The sequence below is a fragment of the Brachyistius frenatus genome, unplaced genomic scaffold (assembly GCF_029030835.1).
Source record: "Brachyistius frenatus isolate BFR_SWC_R1_liver_20210118 unplaced genomic scaffold, ASM2903083v1 Contig_3, whole genome shotgun sequence".
In the NCBI taxonomy this organism is placed as follows: Eukaryota; Metazoa; Chordata; class Actinopteri; family Embiotocidae; genus Brachyistius; species Brachyistius frenatus.
Window position 1 is genome coordinate 712314 of NW_027210602.1, and position 17917 is coordinate 730230.

The following is a 17917-nucleotide window of genomic DNA, read 5'->3' on the forward strand; positions in this document are numbered from 1 at the left end:
CTCGCGGTCGGCAGCCCTTTACGAACCCAGACGTGCGGTGTTAGTAGGAGTTTTAGCGTGTTAGGCTTCTCGAAGGCTCTTCTGATGATCACAGTGGTTTAAGATTTCAACGAGAGGGAAAAATGTTCGAGCGAGAAAAACGGGGGGAGGGAGGGAAGGGGGGTGGGGGGACGATCCCCCCCACCCTCCCTCCCCTCCCCCTCCCCACCACCCACCCTCCCTCCCTCCCTCCCTCCCCCGGTGTGTCTGGGCTCCCTCGCGGTTTGTTTGTTTTTGTTTCGTTTGTGTTGTTGTTGTTGGGTTTTTTTTCCCCCTCCATCGTTCCATGTCATTACGGTCAAGTCTCAGGCGTCAAGGTGTGGCTGGCGAAAAAACGGTCGGGTATCGAGATCCTGAAAAGGGACAGAAAGGTGAGAGGGAGGGGGAGAGGGGAGCGGGAACTGTGGTTATTGGTGAATGATTTTAGACCTGCGCTCCTGTTTTACATCCTTATTTAATTTTTTTTAATTTTAATTTGTAATTTTATTCACTTTATTAATCCCCGAGGGGAAATTTCTTCGCTACAGCAGGGGGGCTCTCAGGGGGGAGATGCTGCAGCAGGCTGCCACTAGCGCGGCGCCAGGTAACCTGATCTGAGGTGCATGTTTTTGGATGATGGGAGGAAGCCGGAGAACCCGGAGAGAACCCACGCAAGCACAGGGAGAACATGCAAACTCCGCACAGAAAGGCCCAGGACCGGATTCAAACCCGGAACCTTTTTGCTGTGAGGCGACAGTGCTAACCACTGCACCACCGTGCCGCCCGTTATCATATTTTCTTATCTGCTCACGTTGTTTTGTATTCACTGTAAAACAGCAGTCATGTCAGACGTCACACTTGCAGGAAGAGGTTCAAGTTGGAAAACACAACATTGACATCCGCGTTTTCCCCGAGGCGGACCGCCCCCGGGAGGCAACGCCAGCAGTCGTTAAACAAATTAAATTGTTTTTTGCAATTTTCTGTATGACATTTAATGGTAAACTAATATTTCATGATGGCGACACTCCGAGAGATATTTTATAAGTTTATAATGCATAATTTAGTAATTTGACTTGATTAAAAAAAAAAAAAAGATCAATGAATTCAGTTTTTAAAAAGCGAAACCCTGAGAAGCAAAGTGGTGAGGATGACATGACTCTGTTGGACTAATTAAATCAAGCATGTATGTCATTAAACTAGAAGGAACTATTACCGCCTCACCGTGTTTGATTATTTGAATAACGGCATATGTCGGGAGGATTCACAGTTTATTCGTATTTGGTGCGGGTTCTTGCTTTTTACCTGGAAGTGAGGGAGCAGTGGCGTCGGCGCCGAGTCTCATCTGAAGCTCTTCTGCTGCTGCATCAGGCCCACGTTCTCATACACTCTGGAGCTGTCCTCCCTCATCCTGAACACACACACACACACACACAGAGAGAGAGTGAGAAACTACCGACGACGCCTTCTTAACAGCTGTTTTGAATGCAGGCAGCAGAACTCACTCTGTGCAGGTGGGAGTGGGAATCGGAGTGCAAGGAGGCAAAGGGCTCTGCTCTCCTCCGGTCAGGTCGGACAAGGAGTACTTAATGTTGGTGTACTCGCGCCCTTTAATCTTACTCTTCTGCAGAGGAGAGAGCGGTTACAGACGGCTGAAGAAAAAGAAGAAGAAGAAGACGAAGAAGACGACGAAAGGAGGCGTGGTCTCGCTGCTCACCTGCTCCTCCTCGATGCGCCGCTGCAGGGTTTCGATGTAGTGCTGCACGGCCATGTAGATGAAGCGGTACTGAGCCTCCGTCTGCACCATCCCGGAGCGCTGGGAGCGAACCATCTGGATGGTCTTCGGCACGTCGATGTCACAGTCCACTCCTGCGGCGGGAAGACAGCGTTTTTCTTTTCAATCGTTTTTAAATGACACGGAGAATAAAATTAAACATCAGGTTTCGGTCACATTTTGACACTTATGAGGTGAATGCAAGCCGAACGCAATCGAGCGCATTCGTTTACGGACATGTATGTCACGCTTTCACCAGGACCTCCCGGATGTAAACAACTGTACTTTCATGTAATGTATTTGAGCTGGAGCCAGATAAGCAGTGAAAAATGGGTTAATCTACCAATTTAAAAATTAAAAAACTCATTAAAGTTGTTCAAATGAACTCTTGCCTGTTTTGAAAGGCAAACAGGCTTCTTATCTCGTGCGCATATCTTTAATCATTAACTCTAAATATATGTTAAAAAAAAAAAGACAATTAAATTGATTCAACATCTACATAGAGGAAATCTAGTTTGGACTAATTCTGCGTTTATTTCTGTGTCTGTATGCTGATTAGGTGGGCGGTCCTAACCTCCGGATTGGTCAGCAGACAGAAGCAATGCTAACCTTTCGATAGCTAAATACAAAGTTTTCCATGTTGACGTACAAACACAGAAATAAAAGTTTATATGTGTAAATTGTTTATTTATACTTCAGTAAGTTTTTGTCCCCCATATCCTGCGTGTGTCACGGTACTGGTTCACCACATGACATCACACAAAAATCCCAAAACAAGACCCAAAAAGCAAAAACTTTTATTCCAATAAGTGATAAATCTGCTTTGTTATGAAATTCCTTCTTTTTGTTTTTATCCCTCAACAGGGAAACGTACGTGGAGACGACAAATAGAGGAATTTCAAAATAGAAGAGTTTGTATCTTTGGAAAATATCTTGTTAATGGATCATCGAAGGGGAACGTTGTTGTTGTCGTTTCCTCATTTGCACACAAGTTTAGTTCCCTTTTAGCTCTGTTAAAATAAACTTGTTTTATTCTGTATACAAGAAACTTAATTTTAGCGTCAGCTCATTCGTGCAGCTCTGAGCCGGACACTCAGCCAACAGGTCGACCAGACTTTGGATGGTTGACGGGCAGCACGAGCAGGAGGAATGATTACAGCAAGTGAAATCGGTTTTGTTGTTCAGATGAACCTCTGAAGTGAAAACTGTGTGACCGCAAACAATATGAGGAGTTTGTGTTGTGTTGACGGAGAGTTATCCGGTCCTCACCTTTTTCTCTGATCACATCTATGAGGATGTCGATGACTATAAAAGTTCCCGTCCTCCCGATCCCGGCGCTGAAGAACAGAACAGAGAGTCTCTTGAAGTTAACGCGTCTCCTCTGTAACCGTGGTAACTCTATCCGATTAAAAAAAAAAAAAAAAAAAAAAGTGTGCTGCTCGCGTACCTGCAGTGTACGGCGATGGGGCCAGCGTCCAGGATGCTCTCCTGCTTCAGGTTGACCTCCTCCAAGAAGTCCAGCACGCCGCCGGGGTCGGTGGGGACGCCGTGGTCCGGCCAGGCCCGGAAGTGGTACTGCCAGACCGTACGCTCCGTGTTGCCCTGGAGACAGTTTCAGATGTCGTCTGTGAGGTCGTCGAGGACGCGACGTCTATACCTTTAACTGTAAATAAGAACTACTTTTCGAAGCCTCCCCCCACCCTTGCTTGGACTCACCTGTCCGACCTTGGACAGCTTCAGCTCCCTTAACATGTAGTCGTGAGCCGCTGTCTCTCTAACGTTGCGAACACGCATGGCGCCGTATTCCTTCAGAGCCGACATGTCCGGCCAGTACTTCACACACTTGCTCTGTCGGGACAAACAAAACAAAACAACAACACATGATTCACTTTGTCCAAACAATATATCTCAACATTCAGGGAGGAATTACATGAAATAAATCTTGCAATTCACGCAAATTCAAGCAAACTATTTCTTTAAATTCACACAATTTTTCTGCAAAAAACGTCGTCGTCAGAGCTATTAAAGTGTTAATGACAAAAATAAGTTGGAAGAGACTGCATGTAAAATTTTTTTTTAAAAAACCCCGTAAAACTCCAAAAGTTTTGCAATTTTTGAGAAAATCCACTGCAGACTCAAACATTTTTGATCGCAACAATCATAAATTAAAAAAAAACTCCCCACAAATCCTGCAGGAACTGATTAATAGAGTTGATACATGATTGTAGCTCAGCGCTCAAGTCGTTTTACTCACCTTCCCTCTTTCCACCTCCTTGGTCGTCATGACGATGACGCGGGAGTTCTCCTGAAAAACCATCCTCCAGAAGTCACTGATGGTGTTCTGCAGGCAGCCCTGAGTGGCGATGTAGCTCTTCTTCACCTTGGTGCTGTTACACTTCGGGTCCAGCTCCGGCTACACGCGCAAAGACGACACTCAGTCAGCCGATTGCTTGTAATCAACTCAGAAACACATCAAACAGGAGCACAAACTGAGCAAATGAATACGTACAAAGCCATCAACATTATTGTCATGCACACAAACAAATCATATGTGTCTGTGTGTGTGTGTCTTGAGGAAGTGAGTTTACCATGACAGCAGATACTACCATGATGATATTAGCGTTGATGTAGTCGGAGCCCTGCTCGTTGGGGTCGCCGTCGTTCAGCACCACGCGGGTGTGGTCGACTGGAAACACAAATAAAAAAAATTAAAAAAAACGGGTTGGGTCAGGTGACGGTTACACTCAGGAGGCGGTTCATTTTGAAAGAGAGGTCGGGCTTCCTCACAGGGCAGGATGTTCTTGTATCGGTTCTTGTTCTTGTTCTCCGCTCTCTGGCCCTCTTTGCGGCTGTAGAGCAGTTTGCACTCCTGTTGCTGCAAAGTCTGAAGGAGAGAATGAGACAAAAACGTAACCAACAGAGACTCCAAACCGGGGTTAAATGATTTGCTAATGCTACCAAATACACACACGGACAATAATTAGCTCACTAACATTGTAATGTCAGTGAGCTAATTATTCATGAAAAATATTGTATTTTGGTAAATAGCAACTAAAATTTAAACATGTAAACTAAATTCCTTGATATTCCAGGACTTTTTCTAAAACAATGATCAAAGAGTTTTTGTTAATGTGTAAAGCCCTTCCTGCAGCGCCCCCTGGTGACATTAACCAAAACTGCAGCCGCCATCATCAAAATTAGACAATAAAGGTCTCAAAACTATGAATGTTTATGTGTTTTAAGCTATAATTACATGCCTAATTATAGATGTTTTGCTACTGTTGGTTTGTGATTATTATTATTAGTGCATCATGGGTACAATTAAGATCGTTTAAAAAGGTATTTAAAACTTTTTCACCACCAAAATAAATCATTTTTTAACATCACAAAAATAATACTTTTTATTCTGAATTTATGTAAATAAAATGTATTTATAAAAATAAAAAAATACATATATAAATACAATTTAAAATATTTAATATACTTTCATGCAGATAAATGACTAATCCTGTGGCTCTGTGACATTTACAAGAGAATCTAGCAGGCATTAAATGCAGCTTTGCTGAGAGAAGCTGAGACTCAATTGTTTCGTCCATAAAAAGGACCTGAAAAATGAAAAAGACATAAAAACAGAAGCGCCCACCTCGAACTCCTCCCAGAATCCCTGCTTGACTTTGTCGGTGGCCTCGGCCAGCTTGCTCAGCTCCCGAACTCGACTTTCGATCTCTGCAGCGTTGATGCGAGTCGTGTTGAGGGGCTGCGGAGGAGAGCGGACATGAATCACAGTCCAGCTTTAGTTCACCGAGCGCTTGAGGGGACACAAGAGGACGCTGAACGAACCTGTTTGAGCTGCAGCACGGTGCCCAGAGTCTCCACCATGGGGTTCTTCTTGTAGTGCTCCACCAGGTCTGTGAGGGAGTCGAACTTCTCGCCTCCGCCCACGTCGTACTTCAGGTCGTGCTGAAGGAACACATGGCAGCGTTTACGGGTGCGTTCAGGTCCGTTTTAAGATTTTTGAAAAAAAAAAAAAACTCGAGATGTTGGCTCTTACCTGGCAGCGGATCATGACGTGAGTGACTTTGGGTTTGCTGTCGCTGCTGTCCGTCTTGTCGTCGCCGGTGCGGACCGACAGAACGAAGTCGCCCGGGTGGCTCTGGCTCTCCCTCACCAGGAAGCTGCCGTTCTTGCCCTTCTCCGTCAGCAGCTTCTCTGCCTCTCGGCCCGACAGGTGACCATGGAACCACCTGGGTGAACCGATGCCACGAGAGAATACGACTCAATAAAGAAAATCTGCTTCCGGCTTCACGCGGTGATCAGAGGAGATGTTAATGACGTCACCGGTCTTTGTTTGCATAAAATAAGAGTTGAAAATAATCTTTTATTGCAGCTTTAAGTTCGTATAAAAGTTCTAGATTTGATTTTGTATTACTTGCCATCTCTGGAAAATTTAGAGCTGAGACTAAAATATAAAATCTGACTTCAATCCTGCATTTCAAATCACTCAAACTCACTTGTGTGTATTTAAGTTATTACAACAACAAGGATCTATTTCCTGTCTGAGCCAGCACCTTAATCTATTATTAAACTTCTTTTATACTACAACCTCCCAAAAATATCTCAGACAACAGCTGCAGCATCAAAACTGTCTTTTTACAGCAACATGGCACTTTGAGCTATCACTGTGGAAATAAAAAGGTAAAATAATAATAAATCATTTTAATAGGAACTGCTTCTGGGACCATATTGATAACCAATTTGTCCCTTGTATTATCCAAAATGCTACAAAAACCTACAAAACTGTGCAGGAGGATTTGTTTACTATCTAGATAATTATATTTTTATGATCACAGTGCAAGAAATTTGCTCTAAAAACTGTATTTTATGTTTAAAATATGTTTTAAAGAGACCTGAAACTCCCCTTATATTCTGACGTATTTCATCTCCCTGACTGCAGCTACTACTCGACGCTTTAAACAACCACATCACTCATTAAGAATGTGGTTTCTGCTGCGTGAAAGCTCAATAAGCCTGATATCATAATTCACTGATGTTTAGTGGATAATTTCTCCCGACTTCCGCACACGGTTGTTTTATTGCAGGTGAGTTTCGACGTAAATATTTCTAAATAACCAAACACTGGAGTTTAACCTGTATATATTGTATTTAGACAAAGGAGAACGTGGCTGAATGTAAAGAGTTTTTGACTTCTACACAAGTAAATTCCTTTTTTCTTAGCAAGAAAAAAAATGACATTTTCACAATAAAACTAAATAAAATGTAGAATAGTTGGGGACTAAAATTCAAAGAATCTTAAAGTTTTATTAAATTTGGCCAAAAGAAACTTTTACTTTTAACAGTAAAACAAATGCGACTCTGCACATTTGACAAAATGTTAAGAGCGCCTGTAAAATGATCAGACGTGGACACGTGAACTCTAAAACTGATCAGAAGTGGATCTGTTAACGTCTCCGCGAGCGCTCACCTCTCGGAGGTCGGGTCGGCACAGTTGAGCGGATACTTGAGCTCGATGACGTCTCCGTTCTTCTCCTTCAGCTGCCCGTGATGCTCCATGTAATACTGCACCAGCTCGGCCAGCGTGGCGAACTTCTCCCCGCCGTACAGGTCGTAGTAGTCGCCCGTGTTCTGGATCTTAATATGGGTGACCGCTCCATTTCTCCTGCAGGGGGAGGGACAGCGGCGGACAGAGATGCTCGTCAGTCAAACTATTTATAAAGCACTTCTCTCGCCGATCAGTGCTGCTCGAAGGGTGAACAGATGATTGACAGGTCCGTAATGAGACAAGACAGGTGGAGACTCACAAAAAAACAAAAAAAAACCAACAACAACAACATTGAAACCAACGCACGAAGATAGAGGTGATAAAAATATAGAAACTAAAATAAGAATAAGAGTAGTAAAATAAAGTGAATTAAAAACTAGATTAGGAAACTACAAATATATAAAAACAAAACGAGAATAAAGACAATGAAATGCAGTTAAAGCCACGATAGTAATAATAAGTTAAATAGGAGCTAGGATAAAAGATTAAATGGAATAAAAACGTAATAGGAAGAAAGATAGAATAAGAGATTAAAATGTGAATAGAATAAATTGATGATGACGAACATCATCGGGACACAAACAGAATCAGACAGCGAACTCCTTTTACTTCAGTAGAAGTTTTCCTGCAGAACTTTTACCTGTAATGGAGTATTTTTACTTTGCTGTAGTGGTACTTTTATTAAAGTTAAGGATCTGAATACTTCTTCCACCACTTTATACACCATTAATTGATAATAATAACAACAAGAAACTTTATTTGCAAAGCACCTTTCATACAAGAATTGGAGCATGACGTGCTTCACATTTTTAAAAAAAAGATATAAAAGGAAGATAAAAAAAAAAAAAACATGCTAAAATGTGATTTAAAAATAAGAAAGTGCAAAAAAACCAGACAAAATAAAACACAATAACAAGATAAAATACAGTTAAAATATAGAATTAATTGATGGAAACAGTTTAACACGTACACCACTAACAGCATCAGCACCATCTCTATTATTTGCAAAAAGTAGGTGACAAAAAAAAAAAAAAAAAAAAAAAAACTGTGAAAAGATTCGACGCTGCTCAAAGCGGCTCTTACAGAAAACGGTTTAAACTGCCGAGTCACTGTAGGTGACCGACGTGATGTGGGGAAACTGAAAAAGGAGAAGTTGCGGCCTATCCGAAGCTCAGTAACCGTCGACGAGCTGGTTGGAACCGGCGGGGACTCGTCTCGTTTCCACGAGAGCAGCGTGACTTGTTTTGTTTCCATAGGAAGTAAATACGGTGGAAGATGAGAGGCCGCGCGGCAAAAATGCGACTCTGATACAGAAATAACATGAGCTGGGAGTTAATGATACTCCAGCTGAAACATTTATGACTCCGCAGGCCCTCAGATAAAACCACTGACCGCTTTTCTTTTTTATTAGTAAAAACTCGGTCCCCTTTCTTCGGATGATGCAGGTCGTCTTCCGTGTGGGAACTTTTCCCCATTATAACGACGCCAGCATGGTTTAATAGTGCAAATCTCCCTTCACGGTCAGATAAACAAACATCATGTCGCGTTACTGCTTTAACGACACGCGCAGCCGACACGGAGCCACATTAGGACTCGTGTTCGTGGCCAGCCGATAACCGCGGGTCTAATGTTGACTCTGCTTTTAGCTCCGTTTTGGTCTCCACCGGCTCCTCGCTGAAGCATCTGGCTGCACAGCCGCGCGATTATTCTCCGAGGACGCATCAGCGCCTCCTTTTTAAAATCACGCATTTGATCCGTTGTCGTTATATAGATATTGATTGCTGAAGCTTTTAGTGAGCTCAAAAACAGCAAATTAGACCGATTTAACGATCGGAAGAAGGTCATCATGTCGTTTACACACTTTGCTTTCAGATGCGTTGTTCGTCATCTCCAGGTTAGCTTTTCGAGGTCTGGACGGTAAAAAACTGCTGTTGTCGTGGTCGTGTTGTCAAGTGGATTCAGAGGCTTGAAACTGTTGAATCATGATGCAATGCTGCAGTGGATGCTGCTGGTTCTTTTTTTTTTTCTTTTTTTTTTTAGGGGCGCCATCGCTTACCGTACTGAGAGGGTGAAGTCTCCTGGGTTACTTTTACTGGGTCTGGCTAGAAAGCTGCCGTCCACTCCCCGAGTCAGCAGCAGGTTTTCAGCCTCCACACCTGTGATGTTGGGGTGAAACCACCTGAGAGAGCAGAGGGAGGACAGCGAGTAGGTTCAGTGCAACTTTATGTCTGAGAAAAATTCACACGATGCATTAGAGAAAAAAAACCACAAAAAAAAACCGCCCACAGCATGCGATGGCATATTTGCTAAATGCAACAAAAAATAACAAAAAAATGCATTTACACCATCAGTGACAGCAAAACATGAAACCTGGTGCACGAGAAGGATGCTTTAGAAGCAGGTAAGAGTATCTGGTACGACTTCACCGACTGCCAAGACAGAAAAAGAAACTACGAGAGGTCAAAACTCCAGCAGCACTTCCAGTTTATAGAACAAGTTTAATGCTCGACCGACACACATGGATCCGTCATTGAAATTGTTTTATAAACTAAAAGTGTTGCTGGAGTCACGAACCTCAATTTACTGCTTACTGTGCATTTAATTCCTGTCCGTGAGAGAGTATTTTAAAATCACCCTTTCAAGAAAAAAGAAGCATTACTCCACGTTGTGCTATGTATAGACCCATCACCATTATTACATCATCGCGATTTTCTTTTTGCCGACTGACCTCATTTTGCATAATCGTTTCTATTCATCTGTATAAAAAAAAAAAAAAAAAAAAAAAAAACAGCTGGATGAAAGTAACAGAAATGTCACATGTACGTCGATGTTTCCACGTCGCTTTTCCATCGTTTGAAGACTGACTGGCGCTATTTTAAGGAGGCTGTCTCGTCCTTCTTCTGTTACGGTTTAATGGCACACGAGTATTTATCTTGAGGTTCTTGACGTATAATATTTGCCTGACTGCGTTTAAAAGTAACATCTTTTGACATTCAAATTAAAGTCGTGGATTTAGCTGCAGCGCTGGGGGAAAATTTTGCTTTTTAAACCAGATTTTAAAAAAAAACAAAAAAAAACTGGGAGCAGGCGATTTGTTGGATTTGCGGCAGAAAAATGATTCATATGTTCCAATGTTTCATTTCAACAAACGTGCGTGTATTATTAGGCTCATATTTAACAGCTGCCACTATTTGTACAACAATTAATTGACAACTATTAAAATGTCCCGATTGTGATTGTGTGACAGCAGATATGACATCTTGAATGATTTGGGATCGAAGCTGCACGTGTGCCAAGCTGTCTTTCTCCCCATAAAACCGGCCGCCTGTTTGCTTCATCCTCCTCCAAGTCCGTCTGTCGTTTGCTCCATCCTCTCCGTGCGTCTCTGGTGCGAATACCATCCTTACGTTTAGTCTCTTTTCTTTCTTTACAAGACATCTGCCATCTTCTCGTCACCTCGCGAACCTCCTTAAAAGCTGCTAAACATCTTGAATCCGTTTTCCTCACTCGGCTTCAAACTGTGCAGCATTTTTAAGGCTTAATAGGACATGTTTGCGCCTCATTGACTTCACATTGCCGCCCTGATTTCCCACGTAACAAATGGTACTTCTGCAACTTCTGTCTGCTCTGCATACATCGTCTACATTTCTGCTCGAGGTTTCTCCCCTTTTTTTTTTTATTTATTTTTTTTTTTTAAACTTGTTGAAGAGGTCGTTTTCTTTCCACGTCAAGTGTCTGTGAACATGAGCTGTTGTTTTGTTGCTCTGTGATTCACTTCCACGTAAATAAAACGTTTAACTTGAGGGCGAGACCCACAACAAACCTCATCCAGTGCCATTTTACATGGGAAGTTATATTCGGCTGTCAGCGGCTGAAGTCTGGAGGACAGCTCACTTAAAACTTCGCCTGCAGCCAACTTCAGAGTCTTGTAGTTTTTGTTGTTGTTGTTGCAGAAAGTGTTACAGCTTGTTTACTCAACATCTTCGGGCTCTAAGTCGCCGGTGTTGACGCTAAACGCTCCTAAACCAGAAGCTCCCTCGCAGCTCGTTTCACCGACACACGAACAGCTGAGTTGAGTTAAAGTTAGCTGGCTCAGCTAACATTACGAGCCGACATTGTTTTCCAGACAGCCCCCCCTCCTCCCCCTCCTCCTTCCCCCCCCCCCCTCCTCCACCACCACCACCACCACCTCCACCACCCCTCCTCGCTTACCTCCGAGATGTCATTTTTTTTTTTTTTTTTTTTTTTTTCGTTCCTCACTTCCTCGCTGGCAGTTAGCAGTAGCCTCCAACTAGCTGGCTGACGTTCCCGACCGTCTCTGCTTCAGTTACAGAATAAAGTGCTTCATCGGTTCTCACCCGGTCCAGACGGGCACCGAAACCTACTTCGGCATCGACAGCGGATTTAAAAGCAGCGTCCGTTACCCAAAAAAAAAAAAAGTCTCTTAGGCCTCGGCCCCGGAGACTTCACGAGCGAGTCGATTATTGGACGTCACCAAACATGCGACAAAATGCAGGGTGCGCGGATTTTTTCACCCTGACCGGCCGTTTCTCCGCTGCCGTGTCGCCCCCCCCACCCCCCTCTTTATAAAGCCGCAGAGCTCGACCCGTCCGGCAAACGGCGTGACTTAAATTAAAGAGCCCGATCACTTTCACCCGCGCGCATGCTCATTAACAGCTTATTTTAATGATACAGCGGCAGAAGCGGCAGGCGGCGCGGAAAGTCTGCGGAGGCTCCTCGAACAGTTTGCCGCACCTGGATTCGCGCACGCGTCAAAGCCAAAGTGAAGTTACTTTTTTTGTCAACTTGTGAAGTAAAATTAAACTCACCTTAAAAGTTTTAAGTGGCAGAAAAAAACAACAACAACAAAAAAACAACTTATTGGTTTTTTTTTGTTTGTTTGTTTTATTTTGCATGTTGAGCTAATGTGTTTGATTGCCTACTAAAAAAAACCATTGATTTCATTTTTTAATTCAATTTAATTAGTTTTTTTGTGTATGTTTGAAGTGTAAAAATACTTTGTTACAAGTGAAATTCATGTGCATTTTATTGAAATAAAAGTACCAACGTATTATCATCAAACTCTTCTTAAAGTAACAGTATTAATGATGCAGAATGGCATATTTCACAATAAATAAAGTCAATAATCACTTAAGAAAAAAAAAAGAAAAAAAAGAAGGGAAAATAAATTACAACATTCACGTTTATGACTGAAAACTTTTGACTTTCTTGCCAATTGCCCCAAAAAAAAAATAAAAGAAGAATTTTTGCCAGGCAGGAAAATATTTACACGTGATCAAGTTTGTTAATAAAACAGGTTGCCTTAATAGTGTTTCGTTTTTTTTTTTTTTTTTCTACCAATTTCAACTCAACACCGGTTCCAGTAGGTGGCGGTAAAACACCTGAAAGCTGTTTGCCAACCGCCAAAATATAATTTAAAGTGAGAATTTTCTCCTCCTGGAAAGTATTTTGTCGGCACGTCGTCCATCCAGCAGGTGGCGGTAAAGCAAGCGAAAGCTGTTTAGGTTCCCGTGAGCCTTTGCGCTTGCGCACTCTGCTAAGTTTGTCCGTCGCCGCTCGCCGTCTAATAAGCCCGTACGTGGCAGTTAGAGAGCAGCACACAGTAGCCGAAGCTGGAGCGGCTTCTCCTGCAACGTCTCGGCTCACCTCGACGGACATCCTGCAAAGGCTCTTTCCCGCCAGCCAAGACTTTCGGTAACGACGGGGGTGTTTTTTTGTTTTTGTTGAACCATGTTCACCGTGTCGGAGCTGTTCCTCTTGCTGGCCGTCCTCTCCGCCACCGCGTCCGGCTACTTCGTTAGCATAGACGCCCATGCCGAGGAGTGCTTCTACGAGCGGGTGAACTCCGGCACCAAGATGGGCCTCATGTTCGAGGTAGCCGAAGGAGGCTTTCTGGACATCGATGTGGAGGTGAGGTGTTTTCGGAGAGACGGAAGCTCGACGCCGGGAAATTGATGCTGTTTTTGTTTTTTTTGTGGTAACATTTAGCTCGCAGGAGGCCCGTGCTAACGCCAGCCAGCCGTCTGCGAAACGTCAGCTGAAACTAGTTAGCTGCCGTCCCGGTTCGTGGATTTAACTCAATGTCAAATGAAAGACATCTTAATGTCTGGATTGAAATATTACAGAGACACTGTGCTGTTATCGGTTATATGCGAATGACACCGACGGTTAAATTATTCATATTCATAACAGGAAGTTAGAATTGGCTCCGGCTGCGGTGCTAACTAAGCGAGCTCACTGTATAGCCAATAAAAGCTTTTAAGGTCTTAATACTTTACAGATTGAAGTGAGGCTGATCTCATTTTTGTCTGGTTTTCAGCGGACATGTTGTTTTGACACACAAGAGGCGGGTTTTCTGTCACTGTAGCGGCCATATGTTTCCCAGAAGCCATCATCCCCTTCCTGTTGTTAACCCCTTAACCTTCATATACGTGTCCCCCCCCCAAAAAAAAAACGTCTTTTAAATGCAAAATCAAAAAGCAAATTGGCGGCTGCGTTTGTAGTGAAGCCGTGAGTTTGGTCTCTTTTTGAAAGGTAACGCGGAATCACTGCAGGTGCCACGAGACACTCAGCCACAAACCCATTTCTGCAGAGCATCAGGTCTGATTCAGATGTTCTTTCGCTTTCAGATAACGGGGCCGGACGGAAAGCAGATTTACAAAGGGGACAGGGAGTCCAGCGGGAAATACTCGGTGGCAGCGCACATGGACGGGACCTACAAGTTCTGCTTCAGCAACAAGATGTCAACCATGACGCCCAAGATCGTCATGTTCACCATCGACATCGGAGAGGCACCCAAAGGCCAGGACATGGAGACGGAAGGTACGACGCGGAGGGCAGATGTGCGGCTTAATCTGCGCGACGTACAGATGCAGTGTTTCCCACAGGTTCAGAGGTCACGCTCTGATTTTTCTGAGGCTTCAATTTACAGATTTTGTTGTTGCGGTTCGCTGAATGGCTCACATGCTGGCTAATAGTACAAAGTCAGTGTTTCGCCTTCCTTTAGGACTCCGTGCCCCCACCCGCTTAAAAGAAACCCAAAGATTAGGTCAAATTTCTGTATTTATTTCTGTGTGTGAAAAGTAAAAAAAAAAAAAATTGAAATGGAAGTTGTAGCATTCAGGGACAGATGTTCGCAGAAGTTAATCCATCAGCGATGGCCTCGTTATACCAAAAATACAAAAAAAACTTAAAAATGGGTGCCCCGATATACCTGGTTGATGCCTGATTGAAGTCTATTTGTGGGAAACACTGCTGATGGAACCAGTTCTTCTCTCTGCATTCTGCTTTTATTCATTTTGTTTCGTTTCTTGTAATAGTCTCCTTCTCTCTGACTTTATTTTGGACACTCTTTTCCTCTTCGTAGGTGGTGACAGCTGGGATGGTAGGGCGCAGGGCGGGCTGTGGCAGAACTGCTTTTGTGACATTTTGTAAAGTTTGCGATGCACTGCAGAGTTTTTCTCTAACCAGAGTTGTTTCCATAGTATAAACTAATATCGAGCATCACTACTGTACGAGGGGCAATCACGATGTTCAGAGACCAATCAGGGTGTGCTCGAACGTAGCGCAGAACTGTGATGTGCAAAGAGCAGGAGGAAGTAATAACTTTTCATGAGGAAGTATTCATGATCAACATCAGCACCAGCATCTGTGATTTCACCGTGGACCTGAAACTGGAGCAGAGAGGGGAACTACGATTCTGTAGTTGAGGGTGAGAAGCTCTCCTGTTTTAAACGTGGCGCGAGCGGGCGTGTCGGCCTGTTGGGAGAACCCTGTTGCCATGGCAACCACAGTTCAGGTGGTTTGTGTCCTCTGGGTTTTAAAAGATGCAGTAACGGACAGGTAACTGAAACGAACTGACAAAAGAGGGAAGAAGAAGAGGAGCACGGATTAAATACAGTAGGGAGGGAGGGACAACAAAAGACAGGTGAAACTAATCAGGGGGCGGGGCCAACAATCATACAAAGGACAGGAAGTAACACAAGACACAAAAGGTGAGTCATTTCAAAAATCAAACGGGAAGCACAAAACCCAGACTGACCTGAAGACTACAAAGCAGAAAAAAAGTCCAAACCCGAACAGAACCTCAGAAGGTCCCAGTGGAACTCTGTTGACAGTCTGACCCCGGGGGGACGAATTCACAGTTGCACAACTCCGCCAACGTCAAAGAAAGCCCGGCTCGTCGCGTAATCGCCGTAGACTTTCTGAAGCATTTCAAGGAAACGCAAATGGTCCCAAAAACGTGTGAAACTCGGGTGCTGATGTCGATCAAGCGATTGGACTCGTGAATACTTCCTCACGAAGGTCGTTACTTCCTCCGGGTCCGAACACGTCGCGGCGCTGCGCTCCGTTGACTCGCAACAGGAGCGGTCTCCGAACTTTTTGATCTCCCCTCATACACAGCCAAGAAGCCGTGATGTTTGTGGATGGTTTGACTTGTTTACACAATGAGAACATGTACAGATGTCTCTGTTAATGGGACGGCATCACCTGCCACACACGTCACAGGTGTGAAAAAATGTCATGCATGTGTTGCATAAACCCGATGCATGTTCTTTTATTTCTTTAATTTTTTTATTGTTTTTTATTTCAATGCACGTTCACTGTGTGGCGACTCGCTGCTGACGAATCACCTGCTTCCTGTTTCAGCTCACCAAAACAAGCTGGAGGAGATGATCAACGAGCTGGCGGTCGCCATGACGGCCGTCAAGCACGAGCAGGAGTACATGGAGGTCCGCGAGAGGATACACAGAGCAAGTACGTGCTGAAGAGTCCCATTATATCGCGGTAACCGTCGGTGTGTAAAGTCCATCTTCGCTAACCTTCCTCTTCTTCCTCCTGTAGTCAACGACAACACAAACAGCAGAGTGGTCCTGTGGTCGTTCTTCGAAGCCCTGGTTCTGGTGGCGATGACACTCGGACAGATTTACTACCTGAAGAGATTTTTCGAAGTACGGCGAGTGGTGTAGCGCGACGAACGCGATCCCTCTGTGTCCTCCACTGTTTTCCTCCGACACCAAGACAGTTATTTTCACTCTGGGAAAAAAAAAAAAAAAGGAAAAAAAATGAGACTGGCCGTTTTACATATGATTGGATCTCAGATGTTCTGTTCTCCTGTTACCTGTTTGGTTCCTTCTTTATAAGTGTAATGTTTGTTCGGAACGAATGGCCAAAAGATTCTGGGATGGACGTCGGTTTTTCTTTAGCTTTTTTTTTTTTTTTTTTTTTTTTTGTGTGTGTCTAGTATTGTTTGATAATTACAGTTAATTTACTTGCCAGTACAGTTGTGACTGTGAGGCTCTTAATTTGAAGTCTCTGCAGTCGAATACAAAAATTAAAAAAAAGACTGGAGTGCGGAGAACGTCGCCCCTTAAACTAAGATTTAAACAGAAACCTTTTTCCAATGATATAAAACGGCATGCAGACGGTGTCGTTTCCCGTGTCGGACGACGCGCCGGCAGACGTGCGTGTTTAACGCTCTCCAACAACAAATTGCACTCCTTGGTGATTTTACACTGCAGCTGTCGTTAAGGGAAACTGTACAGCTTCTAGCACTGTATGTTGATTCATAGCGATTTGTGCCACAGGGGTGAGGGAGGGAGGGAGGAAGGGAAGGAAGGAAGGAAGGAAGGAGGCACTCACTCCTCATGTAGTTCAGAAAACGTCAGCGGGGCGAGTGGTTCCTGAGCCCCAACGATTTCAGATGCCGATTTTCAAACGCTTTAGATTTTAAAGGATCCTGAAGGGAGCGGGGCTGGATTTTAACTGAACTATTTGGGGGGGTGTAACTCCGAAGGACTAGTGTTACATGTTGATTGAGCTGGTGGGGTTGGGAGTGGGAGTGGGGTTGGGGGGGTCTGACACCTGATGACTGCTGTGTGCTTTAGTTGCTTCTAGTTCTTTTGTTGGGGATTGGGGTTTTAAATTATACGATTGTATACGATTTGAAATTGTTTGTTTTTCTGGAGCGTGCTCAGTGACGCGTGACTGTTTGGATGATGCCTCTCAAAGAAACATCGACCTCCTTCTTCTTTCCCCACTCAAGATTAAAAAATGTTTAAAAAAAAAAAACAAGTCCGAGGCGGTAGCTTCACACCTGGCACACGACACGAGCGTCGCACGTCGCCGATCACGCTCCAGTTTTGTATTAAAAAAAAACAAAAAAAACAATCTTCGGTGACCTTTTTTTTTGTGTGATCACAACAAACCCCGCGAAATGAAATCTGTACAAATGTAGAATGGTTGTCTGGAAAACGCCCCAGGTTTCATAATAAAGCCGATATTCTGTACGACTATTTGGACGTCTTTCTGAACAGGTGTCGGAAAGGAAAGCGCACAGCTTCACCGGTTAGCTGGTGGAAACATGAATTGCTCTGATGCATCGCAGGAAGAGATGCTGCTGTTTGTGTGATTAGTTTCTCCAGGAATGACAAGTGTCTGTGTGGCATATGAAAGGTACCACAAAAAAAAAAAAAAAAAATAGAGGTTCCTCTTTGAAAACTCAATTAAAAATAGGATTATATTTTATAGAATTTTAAATGACATGT

The 17917-nt window shown here is 43.7% G+C and overlaps 2 protein-coding genes across 3 annotated transcripts; one reads left to right on the forward strand and one right to left on the reverse strand.

Moving 5' to 3' along the window:
* Window positions 1–233: 233 nt before the first annotated feature.
* ptpn11a (protein tyrosine phosphatase non-receptor type 11a) lies at window positions 234–11997 on the reverse strand. The gene is made up of 16 exons (XM_069700802.1): window positions 11562–11997; window positions 9406–9528; window positions 7272–7466; window positions 5841–6033; window positions 5630–5749; window positions 5433–5546; window positions 4577–4673; window positions 4378–4475; window positions 4044–4202; window positions 3506–3637; window positions 3237–3391; window positions 3059–3126; window positions 1733–1884; window positions 1521–1639; window positions 1321–1426; window positions 234–392 (listed from the first exon to the last, which is right to left on the reverse strand). The coding sequence occupies exons 1-15, from the start codon at window positions 11573–11575 to the stop codon at window positions 1357–1359; spliced, it is 1809 nt and encodes a 602-aa protein (XP_069556903.1). The 5' UTR covers window positions 11576–11997; the 3' UTR covers window positions 234–392; window positions 1321–1356.
* Window positions 11998–12928: 931 nt separating this feature from the next.
* tmed2 (transmembrane p24 trafficking protein 2) lies at window positions 12929–17665 on the forward strand. Of its 2 annotated transcripts, XM_069700819.1 has the most exons (5): window positions 12929–13280; window positions 14000–14192; window positions 14737–14754; window positions 16020–16127; window positions 16215–17665. In XM_069700819.1, the coding sequence occupies exons 1-5, from the start codon at window positions 13101–13103 to the stop codon at window positions 16337–16339; spliced, it is 624 nt and encodes a 207-aa protein (XP_069556920.1). In that variant the 5' UTR covers window positions 12929–13100; the 3' UTR covers window positions 16340–17665. The 2 variants fall into 2 exon arrangements, with proteins under 2 accessions (XP_069556920.1, XP_069556930.1); XM_069700829.1 differs by lacking the exon at window positions 14737–14754 and having other exon boundaries at window positions 12931–13280.
* The last annotated feature ends 252 nt before the right edge of the window (window positions 17666–17917 follow it).